The following is a 20,097-nucleotide window of genomic DNA, read 5'->3' as shown; positions in this document are numbered from 1 at the left end:
CGGCCTGGAGGACCGGCCTGGAGGACCGGCCTGGAGGACCGGCCTGGAGGACCGGCCTGGAGAACCAGCCTGGAGGACCAGCCTGGAGGACCAGCCTGGAGGACCGGCCTGGAGGACCGGCCTGGAGGACCAGCCTGGAGGACCGGCCTGGAGGACCGGCCTGGAGAACCGGCCTGGAGGACCGGCCTGGAGGACCAGCCTGGAGGACCAGCCTGGAGGACCAGCCTGGAGGACCATTTACTCCAACAGAGCAGAACTGTGCCCAGATACAGAAGGACCCCACACTCTCCTCCTGGTCATACGGCTTGGTCTATCATTCCTAGATGTATACCATTTTCTGTTTCGAAGCATACTTCTTAAAAGTATATCAAAGGTGAACTATTTTCTAAGCATACTAAAAGTATATCAAAAGTCAACTAAAAGTGTACTATCCATATTTTGTAAGGGAACATTTTGCACTTCCTGGTTATGGAGGTGAAGTGTTTTAGGACTGAAACACTGAAAGGAAGATTGTTTACCTGAAGCCATAGTTGATAATTATTCTCCTCTTTACTCATGGAGAGAACAGAAAATAGACAGGGTTTTAAAATATGTATAAAACATGGTAATGCAAGGTTACTGTGGTGGCACGTCAACCTGTAACCTACTTAGAATACATCTAAACCAATCGACTTTTAACTATACCCACACCATACAATCGAAAGCCTAGCAGACGGCGAAGGAAAGGTGATGGAAGAGCAACTACAGTAAAGGTTTGGGCGGTTTATTAAGAAACAACCTCATAAACTGGAGTTTCGTTCAGCCAATCAGTATGGAGCATTAGTGTGACGTCGGTCTGTCAGCTGTTCTTGTTTTGCTTCATTTTTTCTCATCTGTAGCGCCTGGAAGCCCAAACCTCTAACATAACAATTTATGAAGCTAGTATTTTGATTCTAAAAGTAGCGGGAATACAGTAAAAACTCATAGTCTGTGATTACACTATTTAATTGTCAAGAGGTTGTACAGGATTCATCCCTGCTGGATCCTTCGTCCGCCGCCATCGAGCGAAGAGGCGCAGCCGATCCCAGGCCTCCAATCCAGGGCGGAGGGAGGGAAAGAGGTCGCTGGGAATCGGGATGGAGACTGGAGAGGGAGCTGACGGTCCAGGCGGGCCGGGCGGACCCGAGCCAGGGCTTGGGCTTGGCTGCGCCTCTTTCAACCAAGACTCCACGTAAGCTAGCTCAGTAGGCTATGTGGGTTCGGTTTGTAAACAATGCAAGCACATTTAGCAAACTATGATTCCGTCGTTTAATTACCGAGATCTGTAAAGCCGACATCTCTGCTGCTTATTGTGGTTGAAAACTATTTTGTTGTAGTCATGGAAATTGGAATACGTCCAACTAGCTTTAGCCTACTTCACAGTAGAAATTCGATAATCCAGCGGTCTTTAGACTAGTGTGTTATTTACTTTTCTATGAGTTCTTCATGTCAGATAGCTTGCTCACCTTGTGTGTAGCACGCTAGATACTACAACCTGTCGGCAGCGTCTCGTTTTTTACACCCAGAGCAGAGACACGTTTACAGCCGTTGAAAGAATGCAGACTAATGGTTTGCGGTGTACAGCCTCAACGTGCGAATTATTCTAAACCATAAAGGCTTGCTAAACATTTGTTTCTGTTTAGAGAGCATTGTTGAAATGAAAAGTGACCTGGTGTTTTTACAGGCAATGAGTGGATACATACAGGTATTTCCCTGTGGTCAGTAAAGAAGATAATTTATTATGTGCAGGAATGCAAGTTTGTACATGTTTCTGAATACTTAACACTAAGAAACAACTGTGCGACCTAAAAAACAGACAGTATTTTGAAAAAGTGCGATGAAAGTGATTTAAAGCAGAGTCCAGATAGATAACAATCCTATACTGCTCAGTGTTTAACAAAGAGTTTACTTTTTAAATCTGAGAGCAGATAGCCCAATAGTTTCGTTCCTAAATACACTTTTCATGACAGGATTATGTCAGTTCAATCTAAACTCATGATACTCACCAAAAATTATCCTTGCAAATCTCTCATATTCAAATGTGTTCATGTGCTGCACATTTTTAACTATTAAAACTGGATTGTGTATAACACAAACTGAAAAAGTCAGAACAGGAAGTTGGATTTAAATACATGACGGCGACTGTTTCTTAGTTTGCATTGGACAAACTCCCATGTCCTTGACAGTGTTTACATTGAAAACATATCTCATGCAGAATCTATAACCCCAACAGACTGAACATTTCGGTGGGGAAAATCCCACTTACAAAGCAGTATGTTTTTGTCTCTCAGGTCATTGGCTGTGGGAACCAAGACTGGATACAAGCTCTTCTCTGTGACCTCAGTGGACAAGCTGGACTGCATCCACGAGAGTGGTCAGTACACTTGATGAACACTTAGTGTGTATGCTTATAGTGTACACTTGATGAACACTTAGTGTGTATTCTTATAGTGTACACTTGATGAACACTTAGTGTGTATTCTTATAGTGTACACTTGATGAACACTTAGTGTGTATGCTTATAGTGTACACTTGATGAACACTTAGTGTGTATGCTTATAGTGTACACTTGATGAACACTTAGTGTGTATTCTTATAGTGTACACTTGATGAACACTTAGTGTGTATTCTTATAGTGTACACTTGATGAACACTTAGTGTGTATTCTTATAGTGTACACTTGATGAACACTTAGTGTGTATTCTTATAGTGTACACTTGATGAACACTTAGGGTGTATTCTTATAGTGTACACTTGATGAACACTTAGTGTGTATGCTTATAGTGTACACTTGATGAACACTTAGTGTGTATTCTTATAGTGTACACTTGATGAACACTTAGTGTGTATTCTTATAGTGTACACTTGATGAACACTTAGTGTGTATTCTTATAGTGTACACTTGATGAACACTTAGTGTGTATTCTTATAGTGTACACTTGATGAACACTTAGTGTGTATTCTTTTAGTGTACACTTGATGAACACTTAGTGTGTATTCTTATAGTGTACACTTGATGAACACTTAGTGTGTATTCTTTTAGTGTACAATTGATGAACACTTAGTGTGTATTCTTATAGTGTACACTTGATGAACACTTAGTGTGTATGCTTATAGTGTACACTTGATGAACACTTAGTGTGTATTCTTATAGTGTACACTTGATGAACACTTAGTGTGTATGCTTATATTGTACACTTGATGAACACTTAGTGTGTATGCTTATAGTGTACACTTGATGAACACTTAGTGTGTATGCTTATAGTGTACACTTGATGAACACCATGAAGCCACCACTCTAATGGTATTACCCCTGTTCTGTGATGCCAGAAACCCCAGACGTGTACATCGTGGAGCGGCTGTTCTCCAGCAGCCTGGTGGTGGTGGTGAGCACCTCCATGCCTCGCCGCATGAACGTCTACCACTTCAAGAAGGGAACGGAGATCTGCAACTACAGCTACTCCAACAACATCCTGGCAGTCCGCCTCAACAGACAGGTAGCGAGGGAGGGAGCGAGTTTCAGTCCCGAGAGGTCAGGGTTAAAGTCTTTATTCGGAGAAAAGGACCGGTTACATTGGGGATTGTTCTACTAACAATAAGCCGTTCCAACACAAATGCCATTTTTCTTTTGTGTGTAACCCTATCTGTGAATGAAAGGTACAGTATAGTGTTGCATTTTTAGAGTTCAAGTACAGCTTTTGAAATGTCTGTCTACTCAACCAGACTTTCAGGCTAAATGCCTAACAGACTGGTGCTAAAAGTATCACTTACAATTTCTTGGTACCACATGCTGAGCAGGTGTAGCATGCTAATCTAACCACTATCTGTACCTGAAAAGATATAGCATGCAATGCCAAGTCTGCCACTATCAGTACCTGAAAGAGTGTAGACTGCAATGCTAACTGTGTTACTATCAGTACCTGAAAGAGTGTAGACTGCATTGCTAACTGTGTTACTATCTGTCCCTGAGAGGATGTAGCATGCAATGCTAACTGTGTTACTATCAGTACTTGAAAGAGTGTAGACTGCAATGCTAACTGTGTTACTATCTGTTCCTGAAAGAGTGTAGACTGCAATGCTAACTGTGTTACTATCTGTTCCTGAAAGAGTGTAGACTGCAATGCTAACTGTGCTTACTGTCTGTTCCTGAGAGGATGTAGCATGCAATGCTTAATGTGCTTACTGTCTGTAAGGTATGTAATAGCAGCCTGTGATTTCCTACAGAGGTTGGTGGTGTGTCTGGAAGAGTCTGTCTACATCCACAACATAAAAGACATGAAGCTGCTGAAGACCCTGCTCAACACCCCATCCAACCCCTCAGGTAAACACACACACACTCACACTCACATTCAGTCAGCTAGCTGTTAGCTCTCTGTCTACACACGCTAGCGTGACTCAAACAACCTTAGGAGCTCTGCAGATCGAATTTCAATAAACACAGTTAGTCAATCTTAATGGAAAGAACAGAGGACAAACTGCCTTGTTTCGGATTCTCGAGTTCTCTGCTGTCACGGCAGTGAGTCACCGTGGTTACATGGATTCGAATTGATACCATCATGGATACGCAGTGAGTGTTAGGTTTGTCTTTCTTAGCGTTACCCTGGTGTTACCCTCATGTTGGCATGTGATTGTTTTGCTGATGCCTGATAAGACTTGGGTTCTGCCAGCTTGAGTCACCTGTCCAACATTGACCAACTGACTTGCCAAATAGGATGCTCATCCAGGTCTTCTCTCCTTGCCTCTCCATAGGCCTGTGTGCTCTCTCCATCAACCATTCCAACTCCTACCTGGCCTATCCCGGCAGTTCCACCATCGGAGAGATTATAGTCTACGATGCCAACAACCTGGTAAAGCTGACAAAATCCAGGACTGTGTACTATAGTAGTATGAATGTAACGCACAGCAAGCTAGAGGACATTGCACGATATAAAGGAGCATAATGACTATGTTGCTTTCTGTGTTGTTTGCTCTCGTTCCAGAGCACGGTGACGATGATCCCTGCCCACGACAGCCCTCTGGCCGCTCTCACCTTCAACGCCTCAGGAACCAAGCTGGCCAGTGCCTCAGAGAGGGTGAGTCCAGCCAGGCCATGGGGGCACTGGGGGGTACCCAGCGGGCTGGGGGGGTAACCGGCCGGCTGGGAGGGGAATCCCAGCGGGGGGAATCCCAGTGGTCTTCAACCCTCTTTTTCTGATTTATGAATCGAGGTACTCCCTAAACCCATATTTATATTGTATAAATACTATAGTATTTATAAATGGCATTTTTTAAGTACTGTATTTTCATGATTTACTTTCAGACTTGACAATTTTCCACTTTCTCTCACGTAACCCCTGTAGTACCTCTGGGTAGCCCCATATGAGAACCACTCTAGCCAGCCAAGGGAGGGTCTCTGTGGGTCGGGCACTCTGGAGACTGACTGTGACTTCCTGCTCTGTCTCCTTTTAGACCTCGTATCTCTGTTTCTACTTCTCTCTCTCTCTTCTCTCACCCTCCTTTTCATATTTACTCTTTTTTCTCTACCCCTCCTCTCTGTCTCTCCCTCTCTCTCCCTACCTCTCTCGCCCCTCTTCAGGGCACTGTCATCAGAGTGTTCTCCATCCCCGAGGGCCTGCGTCTGTTTGAGTTCCGTCGAGGGATGAAGAGGTCAGAGTTCACTTCCGGACACTAACTGGACCGAGTTCCTCCTCACAGCAGGACTTGCATATTTAGTACCAAGCACCCTAGGCGAAAACAAACCCAGTCATTTTTAAAGGTGCTTTTAAAGTGGAGTGGTGAGGTAGGATTGATTCTCTGCTGCTGTGTCAGTTCAGGAGATTCAGGCATGTATGCCTGGAACATAACCCCCTTCTTTCATTATTTTATTACCCAGTAAAGGTAGTTTTATGGCGCCGGCTCTTACACACACAGACCTGAGAACACGGCAGCTGAGCTGACAGTTTTTTAACAGCCCTGTTTGTGAACAAATCAACAAAGTGAACGTGTTGGCCGTGCGTGACTGTGTGTGCCCACAGGTACGTGAACATCAGCTCCCTGTCATTCAGCCCTGACGCTCAGTTCCTCTGCGCTTCCAGCAACACAGAGACCGTGCACATCTTCAAACTGGAGCAGCACGGGGCGAGGTACACACACACACTCACGTACTAATGAAGGTGACATGTCTACACGTGTGCACACACTCATGTACACTCCGATGCTAACGGTGGTGCTAATACGTCCGCATGCCTGCCCGCACTCCATTGCCCCCTCTCTCTCCATCACCCCCCCTCTCTCTCTCTCTCTCCATTACCCCCTCTCTCTCTTTGTCTCTCTCTCTCTCCATCACCCCCTCTCTCTCTCTCTCTATCACTCTCTCTCACTCTCTCTCTCTCTCTGTCTCTCTCTCTCTCTCTCTCTCCATGCAGCGGAGAGGAGGACGCCCCGACCTGGTCGGCGTACGTGGGGAAGATGTTCTCCGCCGCGAGCAGCTACCTGCCGGCCCAGGTGTCGGGGATGATGAGTCAGGACCGAGCCTTCGCCACCGTGCGCCTCCTGGTGTCTGGACAGAGGAACGTCTGCACGCTCGCCACGTGAGTTCCCCCCCATCCCCCCACAGGGCGCAGAAATGGGTTTCTGCCACAGCGGTTTGATGCTAGTTCCAGTGGGATACGGTGTTTACTTGTGTGCCGAGGGAGGGAGGGAGGATGTTACACTTTGTGAGGACTTCTGACACAGCTCTACTATCATTGGAGAGGTGTCTTAACTGGCTTACGGTGGAAGCCAACTAACTCAACTAGCCAATCAAGTGTCTCTGTGTTCTCTCTGGTTTCTCTCTCAGGATCCAGAAACTTCCACGGCTGCTGGTGGCCTCTGCAGAAGGCCAGCTCTTCATCTACAACGTGGACCCCCAGGACGGGGGCGAGTGTGTGCTGGCCCACAAACACAGGTGAAAGGTCGACGCCCACCTCACACTCTCAGGAAAGGGCGGGGGGCGGGGCTTGCGAAAGGACAGTGGAATCTCCAGTCAGATATATGACCTCAGAGTCGGACAGCGAGCTTCATTTGAAGAGCTGTTGGTTGTCTTCTCTCCCTCAGACTGTTTGGTGTCGATGAGGACTGTGAGGACGAGGAGGAGGGCCGGTCTGAGGTAGCGATGCCTGCCCAGCCCTGTCCATCTTACGCTGCCACTGTTGCCATACCAACCACTGCGCCGGTCACTGCCACGCTTACAGGTATTCGACTATTTGTGCTATTTACGTACTAGTGTTGGCGTTATTTGTGTATGATTGCGTGTTTGCACGTGTTTGTATGTTTATAATCGAGCTCTGAGTAGTTTTGTAAGGAATCTAGCACGTTCTTTTAAAAGGTGAAACGAAACGAAACATTTACGTACCTCTCTGCGCGAGACGTGGCTCTTTGACAGCGTTTCTTTCTGGAACTCTCTCTCCTTGTTCTCCATCCTGCAGGGTACTCTGAGGACGGCGGAGCCAGGAAGGGCGAGGTCATCCCGGAGCACGAGTTCGCCGCTGGGCCTGTCTGTCTGGACGACGAGAACGAGTTTCCTCCTGTGAGCATGCAGAAGCACTAACCCCGCTAGCTAGTTAGCCTCGACACGTCAGCCGACAAGGCTAGCGGTATCAACGCAAAAGAGAGTCAGATATCCGGACCAGCAGCTAACCCTGGCCCCCTTAGAGAAATGATAACCTGGCTGTTGATTTGCATGACCCATCTGGCTAAAGAAATCTTGTTTAAATGACATAATGATGCTTTTGGATCACATCAGTCCAGTTATTTGGTTATATCTGCCATTATAGGACCTATTTTTTAATTCTTAAACTGACAAACTCAGTCAAACTGACCAACAATCCACATGATTTTTTTTTATATATATGTCAACGAATTAGGAAACATGAGAGTGAGAATCAACGGTCCAAAATCCCAAAAACATTGTCTGTGCAAGTCACAAGGTTAGCAGCTAACTCCTGCTAGCCTGCAGGCCACCAAAGGCCGGTCCCTTTCCCCAGGTTTAGCCTCACATCGCAGGGACAGGATATTGGGAGCCTCCAGGCCCCCACCGACTCATCCACAACTGCGGGACTTGTAGAAAGGCTCGATTTGAATGCTGATGTTGTTGCAGGGTGTTTCACTCTGTGAATACTAGTATTACTTTAATTCCTTTGGAATGAACATGTTATCGCTCGTACAATTTTATAAATGCTAAAGTCTTCAGAACGCTTTGTCATCGTTTCGGTGAAGCATGAAGTCAGTGTTTTGAGTTCTACTATCGTGGAAGAGTTTTGAGATCAAGTTAATTTGTATCATATTATGACGTTTTGTTTGTTCTTGAGGGCATGGTGAGCACAGGGGCACTGATCTATAGATCACTTCCCGATCCCAAACAAACGAGCACAAACCTATCCATGTCATGGAAACATCGACACAGCTGTGCTGTCGTGCCTAGCTCCTGCCAACCCTCACAAACAACTATGTTAGACGCATGTATAGACTATATAAGGACAGTAAAGTTCATTGAGCAATGCAGTGTGGTAACATTCTATCCCTGAGTCAAATCCAGGGCTGGTGGGCTGGATGTTGGCCACCTGATCGAGGTTAACATTTTTCAAAATAAAAGTTTGAACCGGATGCCCCACAGGACCCATAAAGAGGCTAAAAGGCAGTCGAATTTCCCTCCTTTGCCTTCTCGTTGGCCTGTTATATATCCCTCATCTCTAACTGCAGTTCACCTTTGCGTCCTGAAGAGGGAGAAATGGAGACTCTCCATTCGGGTGCAAGTGCACGATCCTTTCGAGTGCACCAGAGCGCTTACCAATGAATAACAACTTATTTGTGTTTTCCTCTCTGTCTTGTCTGTCCAGTGTCTGGCATCCAAACAGTCTGTGGCTTTTTCGGTTAACGATCGGAGATCCTTTTGAATGAGCCTGACGTGTAAACATCGGAGTGGTTATAGAACGAGAGGATGAGGGGGGGCGGGGTTTATATCTGTGCCACGTTCGTGAGATCTCGTCATTGATGAAAGGTTTGTTCTGGTGTTTTGGTAGATAAATTGGTGCCGCGACGGAACTCGAGGTGGCCAGGGGAGGCGTTCGTGAATGGGTAGAAGGACAGGCGGACAGACAGACAGGTGGACACACAGGTGTGGAGCGGCGGGTGACCACTACACCTGCACACCCACACACGCGCACACACACACCTGGAGAGAGAGAATCCACAAGGCGTGAGCCTGGACAAAAAAAATACAAATAAAAGAATCAAATCCGGGTGCTAAATTTACTTTTCATTTAGTAAGAGTAGAGGCTAATAATAATCATGAGGAGGATGTTTCGGTTTCAAACGTCACTTCCTGATTTCAAAGGGGACACGTTTGTTACCCAGGGACTGTGACAGGTCTGTTTTATATCATGAGCAGATGAGGTGCATGCCTGGACTGAACTAAAACCTTTTTTTTAATACATTCATACATTACTTGAGATATTTTATTAAGTTGTACAGTACTGTGATAACATCATGATTTTGATTATTTTCATTATTAACATTATGGTATTTAACTGAAAGATAAGGACTTTTTTTGTTTAACCCTTTTTACTATGTTTCTTTTGAATCAGTATTTTGCTGTAATGATACACGTATTCAATGTTTTTGTATGTGCCTATGATATAGTTTGTGCGTTTGCGGATTGCACAAGGCCCCAAAACAAAAACACAAACAAAACAAAGAAATAAAGTAGATTAGAAATGCAATTATGCAAAGCATTTGTTTGTCATGAGTTTTTTTGTTTGTATCAGTCCACCCTTGTGGCAGGGGACTTCCAGGCAATTAAGGTCGTTTTTCACCCATATCAGTTGAAGAGTTTTGTAGAGAGTATGCGTACTGTGAAGACTAAATGTAGGTGAACCGACATGTTCCTTGAATTTCCTGATCTTCAAACTATCCTCAATAATATACTATAATAACATCTTCGTAAAAAATGTTCATGAGGACTAGAAGTGCCAAGTTCTAACGATGTTGCAGTGAGTAATGCCAAAGAAACGTTCTGTCACTGGCCTCAGTAAAATAACAACATCATATCTAAATGACAATATCACAAAAAATCCATTTCAAAGATACCAGGGGTGTACAGTGTTGCTCATGAAGGAGCTGTGAGCCTTTACTGCTGTCTTTTACTGTCAAGTTGACCCGTGATAACCTGAACAACACTGAACAGAAGGTTATCTTTATTTAGCAGTTCTTTTTTTATCAATAGTGATACGCACCAACATGAAGTAAACATGTTTTTTCATTTACATTTTCAAACTGTTGGTAACCTGAGCTGTCCAGGGTTCTAAACAGAGAAATTACATCCCAATCAGAATGGAAATGACAAAAATCTTCTTAGCAAATCTTTCAGTGGGATGTTAATTTAGTCAGAGCTATCTCTGTCCCTGAACAGTTAAATACGCAGTGGTAACCTTTAAAACCACTTTTTATACCAACCCAACATCTAGTTTAGTTCTCCGGAGTTTAAGGGATGTGTGGTAAATGCGTGGTTGGTACAAGTGCAATGAAAGTCTGTTAAATTGGGTTAAAGTGTGGTTGAACGGGTCTGGCATGAATGAAACCCACTTCACATACACGCCACTGGGGGAACCAAAACCCTGATTGTTTGGTCGTTGGACTGGGACCCAGTCACTGGGTAAAATACTTGATCAGGGACAGAGTCCAGCACGTTATGATGAGCCATCAGAAATCGCTGAGGTTATGTAAGACTTGGCCACAACAAGCCACTTCTTTACAGTGCTTATGCAACAATGCCTATGTCATCATCTTAGGTTATCTTTACATCTTTTTTTATCACCATCACATAATCTTGTCCATACCATTCAACCTCTCAATAGTTGGTCTTTTTTTATTTATTTGTATTTTGTATATGAGATGGCGGAGCTCAATTCGTCCCTGAATCAGTTGAGATCCTTAGGCTACTAAATGTTTGTTTTAGGATGGAATAGCCTACTCCGTTTACAGCAGGGCAGAAGTTGGGATGTAGACTTAGATGTGAAATTGTATGTGGAATGACAATCTAAAGCAACATTTTATATCCATACATTTACAGCAAGAACTGGTGAAAGAATTCGGTCTATCATAAACAACTTATGTCATAGTTACGAGGTGTGGTCGAGTAGTTCACGTCATACACATGATCGATAATAGAACATAAACAATCAGCCCCTGGCCTGTACCCCCATTTCATTTCAATATTTTAACTTGTGTACACTTTGTGGTATTTGTTACATCATTCATTCACATCCAAAGACATAGTTCTATAGACCACGCATTGGTTCACTGCCAGAATGAAAGCGCGTTCTTGAGGACAAGTTTGCGTGGACGCGCGTTTGAAATACCGGCTTGAGCCGGTATGAGCTGTCAAAATGTGCAGGAAAGACTTATCATCTTATTGTAAGAGAACCAGTTGGACATTCAGCCAGGGAAGCGATATATGACGTCAGAAATGAGAGGTTGGAATATTATTCGTATTTGTAATCAACCGGCTTTTCCCCTTCAGCCGACAGTAGATCGCCTGAGCCTTAATATATCAACTAATCCTCGCGTTTATTGTTGCGAGTAGCTTGGTTAGTGGTTTGCGGAAGCGGGTAATATTAGATAGAAATGCGGATAATAAAAATGTGCGCAAAATGAAAATAGGTACATTAGTCTAGATTTCACATCTGGATCATTTTTCATCTTTTTTGTTGTTTTACTTTTTATCGCTACTTTACAAATTTACCGCTTGGTAAGTGGATCTCATTGAACTGTGACTATAGGCTGCTGTAGAAGCGGAATGTGGGATGCTTCAGTTACTAGCTATTAAAAATGTATAGGTAGTCTACGTTTTGGGTTATTTGGGTGACCGTGGGACAGGCTACCGTACTAGGGTACAAAAACCGGTGTCTGTAGTGGTAGGCTTTAGCTGGCAAGTCTCCCCAATGTAGATAACTTTGGTTGACACAATCCGGGCACAACCCTTAGTACCACTGAGGCACTGCGGATCAAGGGCAGCTTGACTCGCATGGTACGCCAACTACTTTTCCACATCATCTCATCTTCACTTAAATCCTAATTTAATCCGTTGAATCATCTGAATTGTACACTAGACAATTTCGTGGTAGAGAGGGACATCAGTGACGTGCCACGTGGTCCAGTGACGCGTGTGCCTCAATGATATTGTTCACTCGGATCATTATGCCTACCAACAAACGTTAACTGAGGAATGGTTGGTTACTCGTGCTCAAAAGTATGCGTTGAACCCGGGCCAAATAGTTAAACAGCTTTCACTCAGTCAGAAGTGAATTCTACATTTTTAGAAATGTTCTTTATCATAAAAATAATAATACATTGTAATTGTAATTTTGTAATTGTAATTGCTTTCTTGCAGTCAAAGCACCACAGTAGCCTAGGCCTACTGTAAAACTTGTAATCGAATCGAATTATACACTAACAATAAGAACAGACACAATAAATTAACAATGAATAGCCTGATTAAAAACGCAAGTTTAACCATCTTATTTGTATAGCCTTTTTCACAAGCAATGTCACAGAGGGCTTCACATACGTAGAACTGCCCCTCAACCAACCTAAACCCTCAAGGAAAATCTAAACGTAAACTGATTTATGACACATAACCAGTTCATTAACAAAGAGAAGTGGAAAATAAGACCAGATAGTTATTCATGTCACATAATCATCTGTTTCTATGACTAAGAACCCCCTCAGAGATGATAGGATCCACACCCAGAAAGATCCAGAAAACCAGACTGGGTGTGGCTTGCATGAAGCAGGTGTCTGTAACAAGCATGTCCAGTGGCAGGTGAACCATATTCTGTGTGTAAAATATGAAAGACAGTTTTTTCTTTCGTTTTTTTTTTGGGGGGGGGGGGGATATTCCAGCTGTGTGCTTTCCCTAGTGACCCTGAGAGCGGCCTCAAGGTGAAGGTCTGTTTATCTCAAAGGGAAGACCAAACATGGAAGTCTGTCTAAAACGTGTAAAAAGCCTTCACGGCCTCGATTAGGAAACAGATAAACATCCTGGCTGTGGCAACATCTCGGCTCTCAGTTGGACGTTGAAAAGGTCAACCAAACAAACTCAGAGGGTTTAATGTGACAGGCATCCAACTTCCCAAGAAAACAAAACACAAAAAATGGGATATTCGTGTATAATCACACATCGTCGCCCAGCTTCTTACCTCGGAGCACTTCGGTCTTCCCCAACAGGTGGAGCCTCTGTTTAGTCATGAGGGGGTCTGCCAAGTCCTCGTCCCCAGCCATGAGGGGCCTCCTGGGGCCGTGCGTATACTCGGCCGTGCCTGACGGAGGCTGGGGCTGGGCAGTGGCCCTGGCCTTCTTCCTGGTGGAGGTGTTCACCTACGGCACCATCAAGAGCCTGGGGGTGTTCCTCCAGGACCTGATGGAGGAGTTCCAGGAGAGCAACAGCAGAGTGTCCTGGGTCATCTCCATCTGTGTGTTTGTCCTGACCTTCACAGGTCAGTCTGGGGAGAGAGAGTGTCCTGGGTCATCTCTATCTGTGTGTTTGTCCTGACCTGTCTGGGGAAAGAGAGAGGGGGGTGGGAGGAAGGAAGGGGGGGAGGGGTACAACAACAGATGTCAAAAAGACTCGGGAGATGATTTCATCAGTCAGTTCTGCGGTTCCAGTGTCAACTGAGGAAGTCACTTTTTCCCCCCACTTCCAACTCCCCCCACACATTCTATCACAATTGAATTGTGAACAAGATGACAAAATCAACCACGAGTGTATAAACTAAAGGTCTGTTTAGCGGATGACTGCCCCCGTTATAGAAAGGAAACTTCCAGAACACCGGAAACCACAGTGCCATCATGAGCTCTCACCGGAGGGCAAAGCGGCGTCGCCCACACAGAGATGGCAGTTTATAGGATATCTTCTCAAGGCTTGAGAGCCTGATCGGCCCTGACCACACACACACACACACACACACTCACTCAGACAGAACACCACAGGATGTGGACAAACAAAATTCTCGGACTAGTTTGAAGCTGCTGAAGAAGGGGAATCTGATCAGTCTGATGAACTGATAAGGCCAGACCAAATTCATTTTCATTTTCCCAGCCTTCAAGGATAATTCACAGTAATGAAAACATTGTGAAATACAAACCAAACAGAATGACATGATTTACATGAGAAAATGTACCCTTCCTAAGCCTGGGTCTATGTTATCTTAAATGGTTGTAGATGGTGCAAGTAGTACTATGTGGGTGAATGTAATTTAAGAAAGTACTCAAACGAATAGTCATGTGTGTCATGTTAACGTGCTTCCTGTGTCTGTGCTGTCCAGCGCCTCTCTCCACGGTTCTGAGTAACCGCTTCGGGTACCGCCCGGTGGTCATGGCCGGCGGCTTTCTGATTAGCCTGGGCACCATCTCGTCTGCTTACACCTCCTCCATCAACGAGATGTACGTCACCATTGGCCTCGTATCAGGTACCATCCTCCACCACACACACACCCTCACACACCCCCTCACACACCCCCTCACACACACCCCCTCACACACCCTCACACACCCCCTCACACACACCCCCTCACACACACCCCCTCACACACACCCTCACACACACCCTCACACACACCCTCACACACACCCTCACACACATACACTGGTGTAGTAGCGCTACTCGTCAGTTCTCTTCCTCCCGATCTTTCCCCTCGCTGGTCCTCAAACTCGGGCCCTCTGAAGCGTGGCTACTCACCAGCTTTGACAACGAATAGCTAGCTTTTCTCTGGCACGGGTGGACTAGAATTACGCTTGAGGAGTGAGGTTTGAACTGATTCCCATCGGCTACACACAGTCATGCTGTCATGCTACATTAAAGGCACATGCACCCACCTACGCAAAACACATCTGATGATCAACTCGAATTGGATCTGTATGGCCCGTTTAACAATCAGTGTAATACAGGGCTTATCGAAGGTCATATCCAAAGAGAACATGATTTGGTTTGACAATTACTGGTTTTATTGTTGAATATTGCTTAACATCTTTTAAACTTTGAATGTACCAAGAGATTGCTAGCAGTGCAAAAAAAGGACATTGGCCTTTCTGGCGTGTTTGTGCCTCTGCCAAACACTATTAAACTGCCATCTCGATTCTGTCGGACGGATTGACGGAACAGGAAATTACAGAAGTGGGGGAGAAAAAAAAAGAATTCTCAACGCCAATGAACTTTTCACTGCTCTCTCAACACTAAAATGCTAAACACTTTTCTCTCTCTTTTCTCTTAAAACCAGCAGTGACTAACTCGATGACCCTCTTTTCTCTCGTGTCCTGTCTGTCTCTGTAAATGCATTTTATTTTCTTTCCAGCGTTCGCCCTACGACCCTTGACATCGTCAAAGTGGCCGGACGGCTTGAACCCTGAACCTTGACCTTTCGCCCCTGAGCCCTGCTGTGTGGGGGCAGACAGGGCCAGTGTCTGTCATGACCCCTGACCCCTTGTCCTCGTGTGTTCCAGGGCTTGGCTACTGCCTCACCTTCCTCCCCACCGTCACCCTCCTCGCCCAGTATTTCTCTCGGCGGCGGTCGCTGGTCACCGCTGTGGCTTCCTCAGGGGAATCCTTCGCCATGTTTGCCTTCGCTCCAGGTGAGGTCGTCGGGTAGACAGTTTGGAGTTGAAAGGTCTCGAAGGATTTTGGATATCTATATTTTTTCGGATTTTTTTCTTACATGGTTGTAATAAAACATGTAATGATACGTATAGGATACGTATAGGAGTGTTAATGTTTATTTAATGGACTGCACACAAACGCTGTCCTCTTTCCACATTCAGTCATGAACCTCTAATGTACACGGAAGAAATGTGTCTGTGTGCATTTACATTTAGTCATTTAGCAGACGCTCTTATCCAGAGCGACTTACAGTAAGTACAGGGACATTCCCCCCGAGACAAGTAGGGTGAAGTGCCTTGCCCAAGAACACAACATCATGTGGCACGGCGGGGAATCTATCCGGCAACCTTCTGATTACTAGCCCGACTCCCTCACCGCTCAGCCATCTGACTCCCTCCTGTGTGGCTGATTTCTCGAAAGGGATTGGCATCTGGGCCATATACATGTGCAATGGCCCAGAAATGATTTATTATAGTTCTCTAATGATTACCTGTACATATTTGGATCGTTTGTGTTGACCATTTCTGTCACACTGTACTGTACTGCACTGTAAATTCGAATTTCATCCTAAGCCATCCTACACACCTGCTTGTCTCTCCAGCCTTCACTTCTCTGAAAGAAAAGATCGGCTGGCGTCACTGCCTCATCGTGATCGGGGTCCTGCAGGCCTCTGTGATTGGCTGTGGCGTCCTGCTCCGACCGATCGTCATCAAGCCGGCGAAGGGCGATGAGGCGGAGGGCTCGCAGGCGGCGTACGAGCTGGAGCACGAGGAGACCCGCGCCTCCGTCAGCTCCGGGACCTCTGGCCGCTCCGGAGACTCTGGGGTCACCTCTCTCTCCACCACGACCTCTGACCTCCGGACAGTGGCCATCGCAGAAGAGACGGCAGCCCTGATGGAGCCGAAGGGCAAAGCCCAAGAGGACCAGGGCCGGGGCCCATCGCTCGGCCCTCCTACCCAGGCGGAGGGGCCCGAGGCTGGAGTAAAAGAGCAGGCGAACCACCCGGAGTCCCGGTCGACGCCCAAACTGCTGGACTTCTCCGTGCTGAAGGACGGCGCCTTCATCTGCTACTCCCTCTTCGGCCTGTTCGCCACGCTGGGCTTCTTTGCCCCTCAACTGTACGTCATCGAGCTGAGCAAGAGCCGGGGCGTGGACCCCGACATGGCGGCGTACATGCTGTCCATCATGGCGGTGGCTGAGGTGTGCGGCCGCCTGTCCATCGGGGTGGTGCTGGACAAGGCGCCCGTGAGGAAGACCAAGGTGCTGCTGGGATGTGTAGTTCTGCTGGGCCTGGTGCTGGTGGCCTTCACCCTGGTGTGGGAGTTCTGGGGTCTGGCGCTGTGCTGCGGCCTGTATGGGTTCTTCATGGGCACCGTGGGCTCCACGCACATCCCCATGCTTGCGGAGGAGGACGTGGTGGGGATCCAGAGGATGCCTTCCTCGGTGGGGGTGTACGTGTTCATCCAGAGCTTCGCTGGGCTGGCCGGTCCGCCACTAGGAGGTACGAGGCTTCGGTTTCTCTCTGGATCACTTTTCCAGGACGTGTATATGTGATGTGTTTGTTGGTGTCTTGTCACTTACTGCAGGCCTGGGTAGTTACAGGGATTCACCATTGTGTACCGAAAACCTATCCTGAATCCTGAGTATGAGCGAATGAACCGGTCCATGTTCCAGATTTTCAGCATTCACAGAAACACATCCATTGATTGTACTGTACAGCTTGTCTTTGCGTATTTTTGTGCGACCATATTTGTGTGGATTTTTTTTACATATGTTGTATTTTGTTATCATTCCTACTTATTTTTTTTAACGTGTGGAATCAGAAAGTTCCTTCCAGACATTTTGCCCAGGCCTGTGGTACACATTGTCTTCCTTCCTTTGGGTGAAGTGTTTGTACTGTGGCTAGACCTAAATGTATTTCAAGTCTCAAAGGACCCATTCTAGGCGTCTCTGACGTTGCCTGTCTGCCCGTGTTTTCTCCCCAGGCGTGTTGGTGGACGTCACTCAGAACTACGGCGCAGCGTTCTACTCGTGTGCGGCGGGCATGGGCCTGGGAGCCCTCTTCCTGGCGCTGGTGGGGCCCGCTCACTCCGGCATGTGCAGCCAGAGGAAGCGTCAGGCAGGGGGAAAGGGATGTGACCCAGAGGAGGACAGGTCCCAGGATAGTGGTTCGGCAGACTTCCTGGAAGTCGACCTCGCCGTGGAAGAGAGTCCGGCCAAAACGGCTCAGCCCGGCCAGGGACCCACAGACAACTGTCAGGAAGTTTAGAAATCCGAACGAAATAAAAGCTGGAATTTACTCGATAAACCACGGTGTACGACACCTGCAAACCATCACACCCAAAGAAATTGATCTCAGCCTGAGTCCAGAGTCAATGCTGCTCTCCCTGCATGGTTTGGTATGGGCTCGGTATAATCCTCTTAGTATTGCACTGTTCTCACCCCATCGCTGACACCAAATCACTTTGTGAACAGGCCAAATCCTTTCTTAATCTCAGGTAAAGGAATGAGAGGTCTAATGTTTGTGGAGGTCTGAATGTATCTAATTATCGGTTGGGGTGATGACTTGATTTTGGGGGTTGTTTTAACTGTGAAGAAGGATCAAACTGTTTAGGTAATCTGTTTGGGACCCCTGCATGTGCAGAACAAGTTTACCTACATACAGGCCTGAGCGGCTTTTCCAACTGGAACACGCATCACTGAACTTGAATAGTCAGATTTTCTTTTGATTAAACAAAGCATGTAGGCTACTGTATGACTCCAAGTAGGCAGATGAGCTTTACTTTTTACTTACGCCACTGTCTCTGTCCTGTACTGTACACAAGAGCATTCTCAATCGGCTTTTACACTTGAGTTGCAATGATCAGTATTATTAAAATCACAAATACAACAGCGTACTCAATAACATGTTATTCTCAGCAGACAGAACTGGATGAGGCTTAAAAATGATTTGAGAATAAACTTGAAGAGCTTAATAACAACCTGGGCTTTGAATCCATGTGACTTGATAAAGTCAATCAATCTGTAAAGGATACATTATTTGTTTTGTTCAAGGTAAAAGAGAATAAGTACAGAAACAGAATCTGGCTGGTTCTAGTGTTCATTCCCAGACGTCAGCCTAAAAACCAGACAACCTCCTCTTACTCTCAACACTTGACCCTTGTTATTTATAGATAAATGATATTTAGCTACTTAAATTTTTGTTAATCTGTTTTAATCAATGTCTCACTACGGTCAATGTCAAACTATTTTTTATGAATTGTTTTACATTCAAAGATATGCAAATGCTGTAAAACTCACTGCTATTTTTTAAATTGTTAATTAAAAACAGTTTATGAGAGAGTGAACGTGTGCTCTCTGATGGGAGAGTCTGTGGACTTCATGGTGCTAGCTGAGCTAGCTAACTTCATGGTGCTAGCTGAGCAAGTTAACTTCATGGTGCTAGCTGAGCTAGCTAACTTCATGGTGCTAGCTGAGCTAACTAACTTCATGGTGCTTGCTGAGCTAGTTAACTTCATGGTGCTAGCTGAGCTAAGTAACTTCATGGTGCTAGTTGATATAGCTAGCTTCATGGTGCTAGCTGAGCTAGCTAACTTCATGGTGCTAACTGAGCTAGCTAACAAGCCCAGCTCAATGAGCAAGTACAGTAACCAGGTCAGAGGTCACACGCATCATAGCTCACGGAACACACACACACACACACCAGCCCTCTTGGGCATTATACACACACACACACACACAGAGCCCTCTTGGGCATACAAATTCTTACTCCATAGGAATTTGGTACTTTGTACTAATAAAAGTGCCAAGAATGCTATTTTTTTCTTGAGAAAAAGGGACATACATGCAAACTATTGTCTAGACTGCCACCTAGTGGCACATTCCTGATTTAAACGTTGAATTGTACAATCGAGTTCATTAATTGTGTTTTTTACTAAACGATTTAGCTGAGCATTTGGTGCAGTTGGGAGTCTAAGCCGAGAGTACACTGTGAGCAGAACGCCCTGCGCCTGGTTACAGCCACTCACGCTGTCCCTACGCCTGGTTACAGCCACTCACGCTGTCCCTGCGCCTGGTTACAGCCACTCACGCTGTCCCTGCACCTGGTTACAGCCACTCACGCTGTCCCTGCGCCTGGTTACAGTCACTCACGCTGTCCCTACGCCTGGTTACAGCCACTCACGCTGTCCCTGCACCTGGTTACAGCCACTCACGCTGTCCCTGCGCCTGGTTACAGTCACTCACGCTGTCCCTACGCCTGGTTACAGCCACTCACGCTGTCCCTGCGCCTGGTTACAGCCACTCACGCTGTACCTGCGCCTGGTTACAGCCACTCACGCTGTACCTGCGCCTGGTTACAGTCACTCACGCTGTCCCTGCGCCTGGTTACAGCCACTCACACTGTCCCTGCG

The 20,097-nt window shown here is 46.1% G+C and overlaps 1 protein-coding gene across 3 annotated transcripts; it reads left to right on the top strand.

Moving 5' to 3' along the window:
- The first annotated feature begins 818 nt into the window (after window positions 1–818).
- wipi1 (WD repeat domain, phosphoinositide interacting 1) lies at window positions 819–19,062 on the top strand. 3 transcript variants are annotated; one of them, XM_047038427.1, is made up of 13 exons: window positions 819–1,210; window positions 2,310–2,392; window positions 3,349–3,515; window positions 4,243–4,339; window positions 4,768–4,865; window positions 4,998–5,090; window positions 5,594–5,664; window positions 6,033–6,140; window positions 6,423–6,587; window positions 6,836–6,943; window positions 7,093–7,229; window positions 7,464–7,564; window positions 13,261–13,447. In XM_047038427.1, the coding sequence occupies exons 1-13, from the start codon at window positions 1,116–1,118 to the stop codon at window positions 13,354–13,356; spliced, it is 1,419 nt and encodes a 472-aa protein (XP_046894383.1). In that variant the 5' UTR covers window positions 819–1,115; the 3' UTR covers window positions 13,357–13,447. The 3 variants fall into 3 exon arrangements, with proteins under 3 accessions (XP_046894383.1, XP_046894384.1, XP_046894382.1); XM_047038428.1 differs by lacking the exon at window positions 13,261–13,447 and adding an exon at window positions 9,057–9,767 and having other exon boundaries at window positions 820–1,210; XM_047038426.1 differs by lacking the exons at window positions 819–1,210; window positions 2,310–2,392; window positions 3,349–3,515; ... (7 more) ...; window positions 7,093–7,229; window positions 7,464–7,564 and adding exons at window positions 11,335–11,782; window positions 14,358–14,501; window positions 15,532–15,660; window positions 16,287–17,186; window positions 17,671–19,062 and having other exon boundaries at window positions 13,261–13,529.
- Window positions 19,063–20,097: the final 1,035 nt, after the last annotated feature.

The sequence above is a fragment of the Hypomesus transpacificus genome, chromosome 17 (assembly GCF_021917145.1).
Source record: "Hypomesus transpacificus isolate Combined female chromosome 17, fHypTra1, whole genome shotgun sequence".
NCBI lineage: Eukaryota > Metazoa > Chordata > Actinopteri > Osmeriformes > Osmeridae > Hypomesus > Hypomesus transpacificus.
Note: the sequence above shows the minus strand (reverse complement) of the source record. Positions and strands in the feature narration are given on the sequence as shown.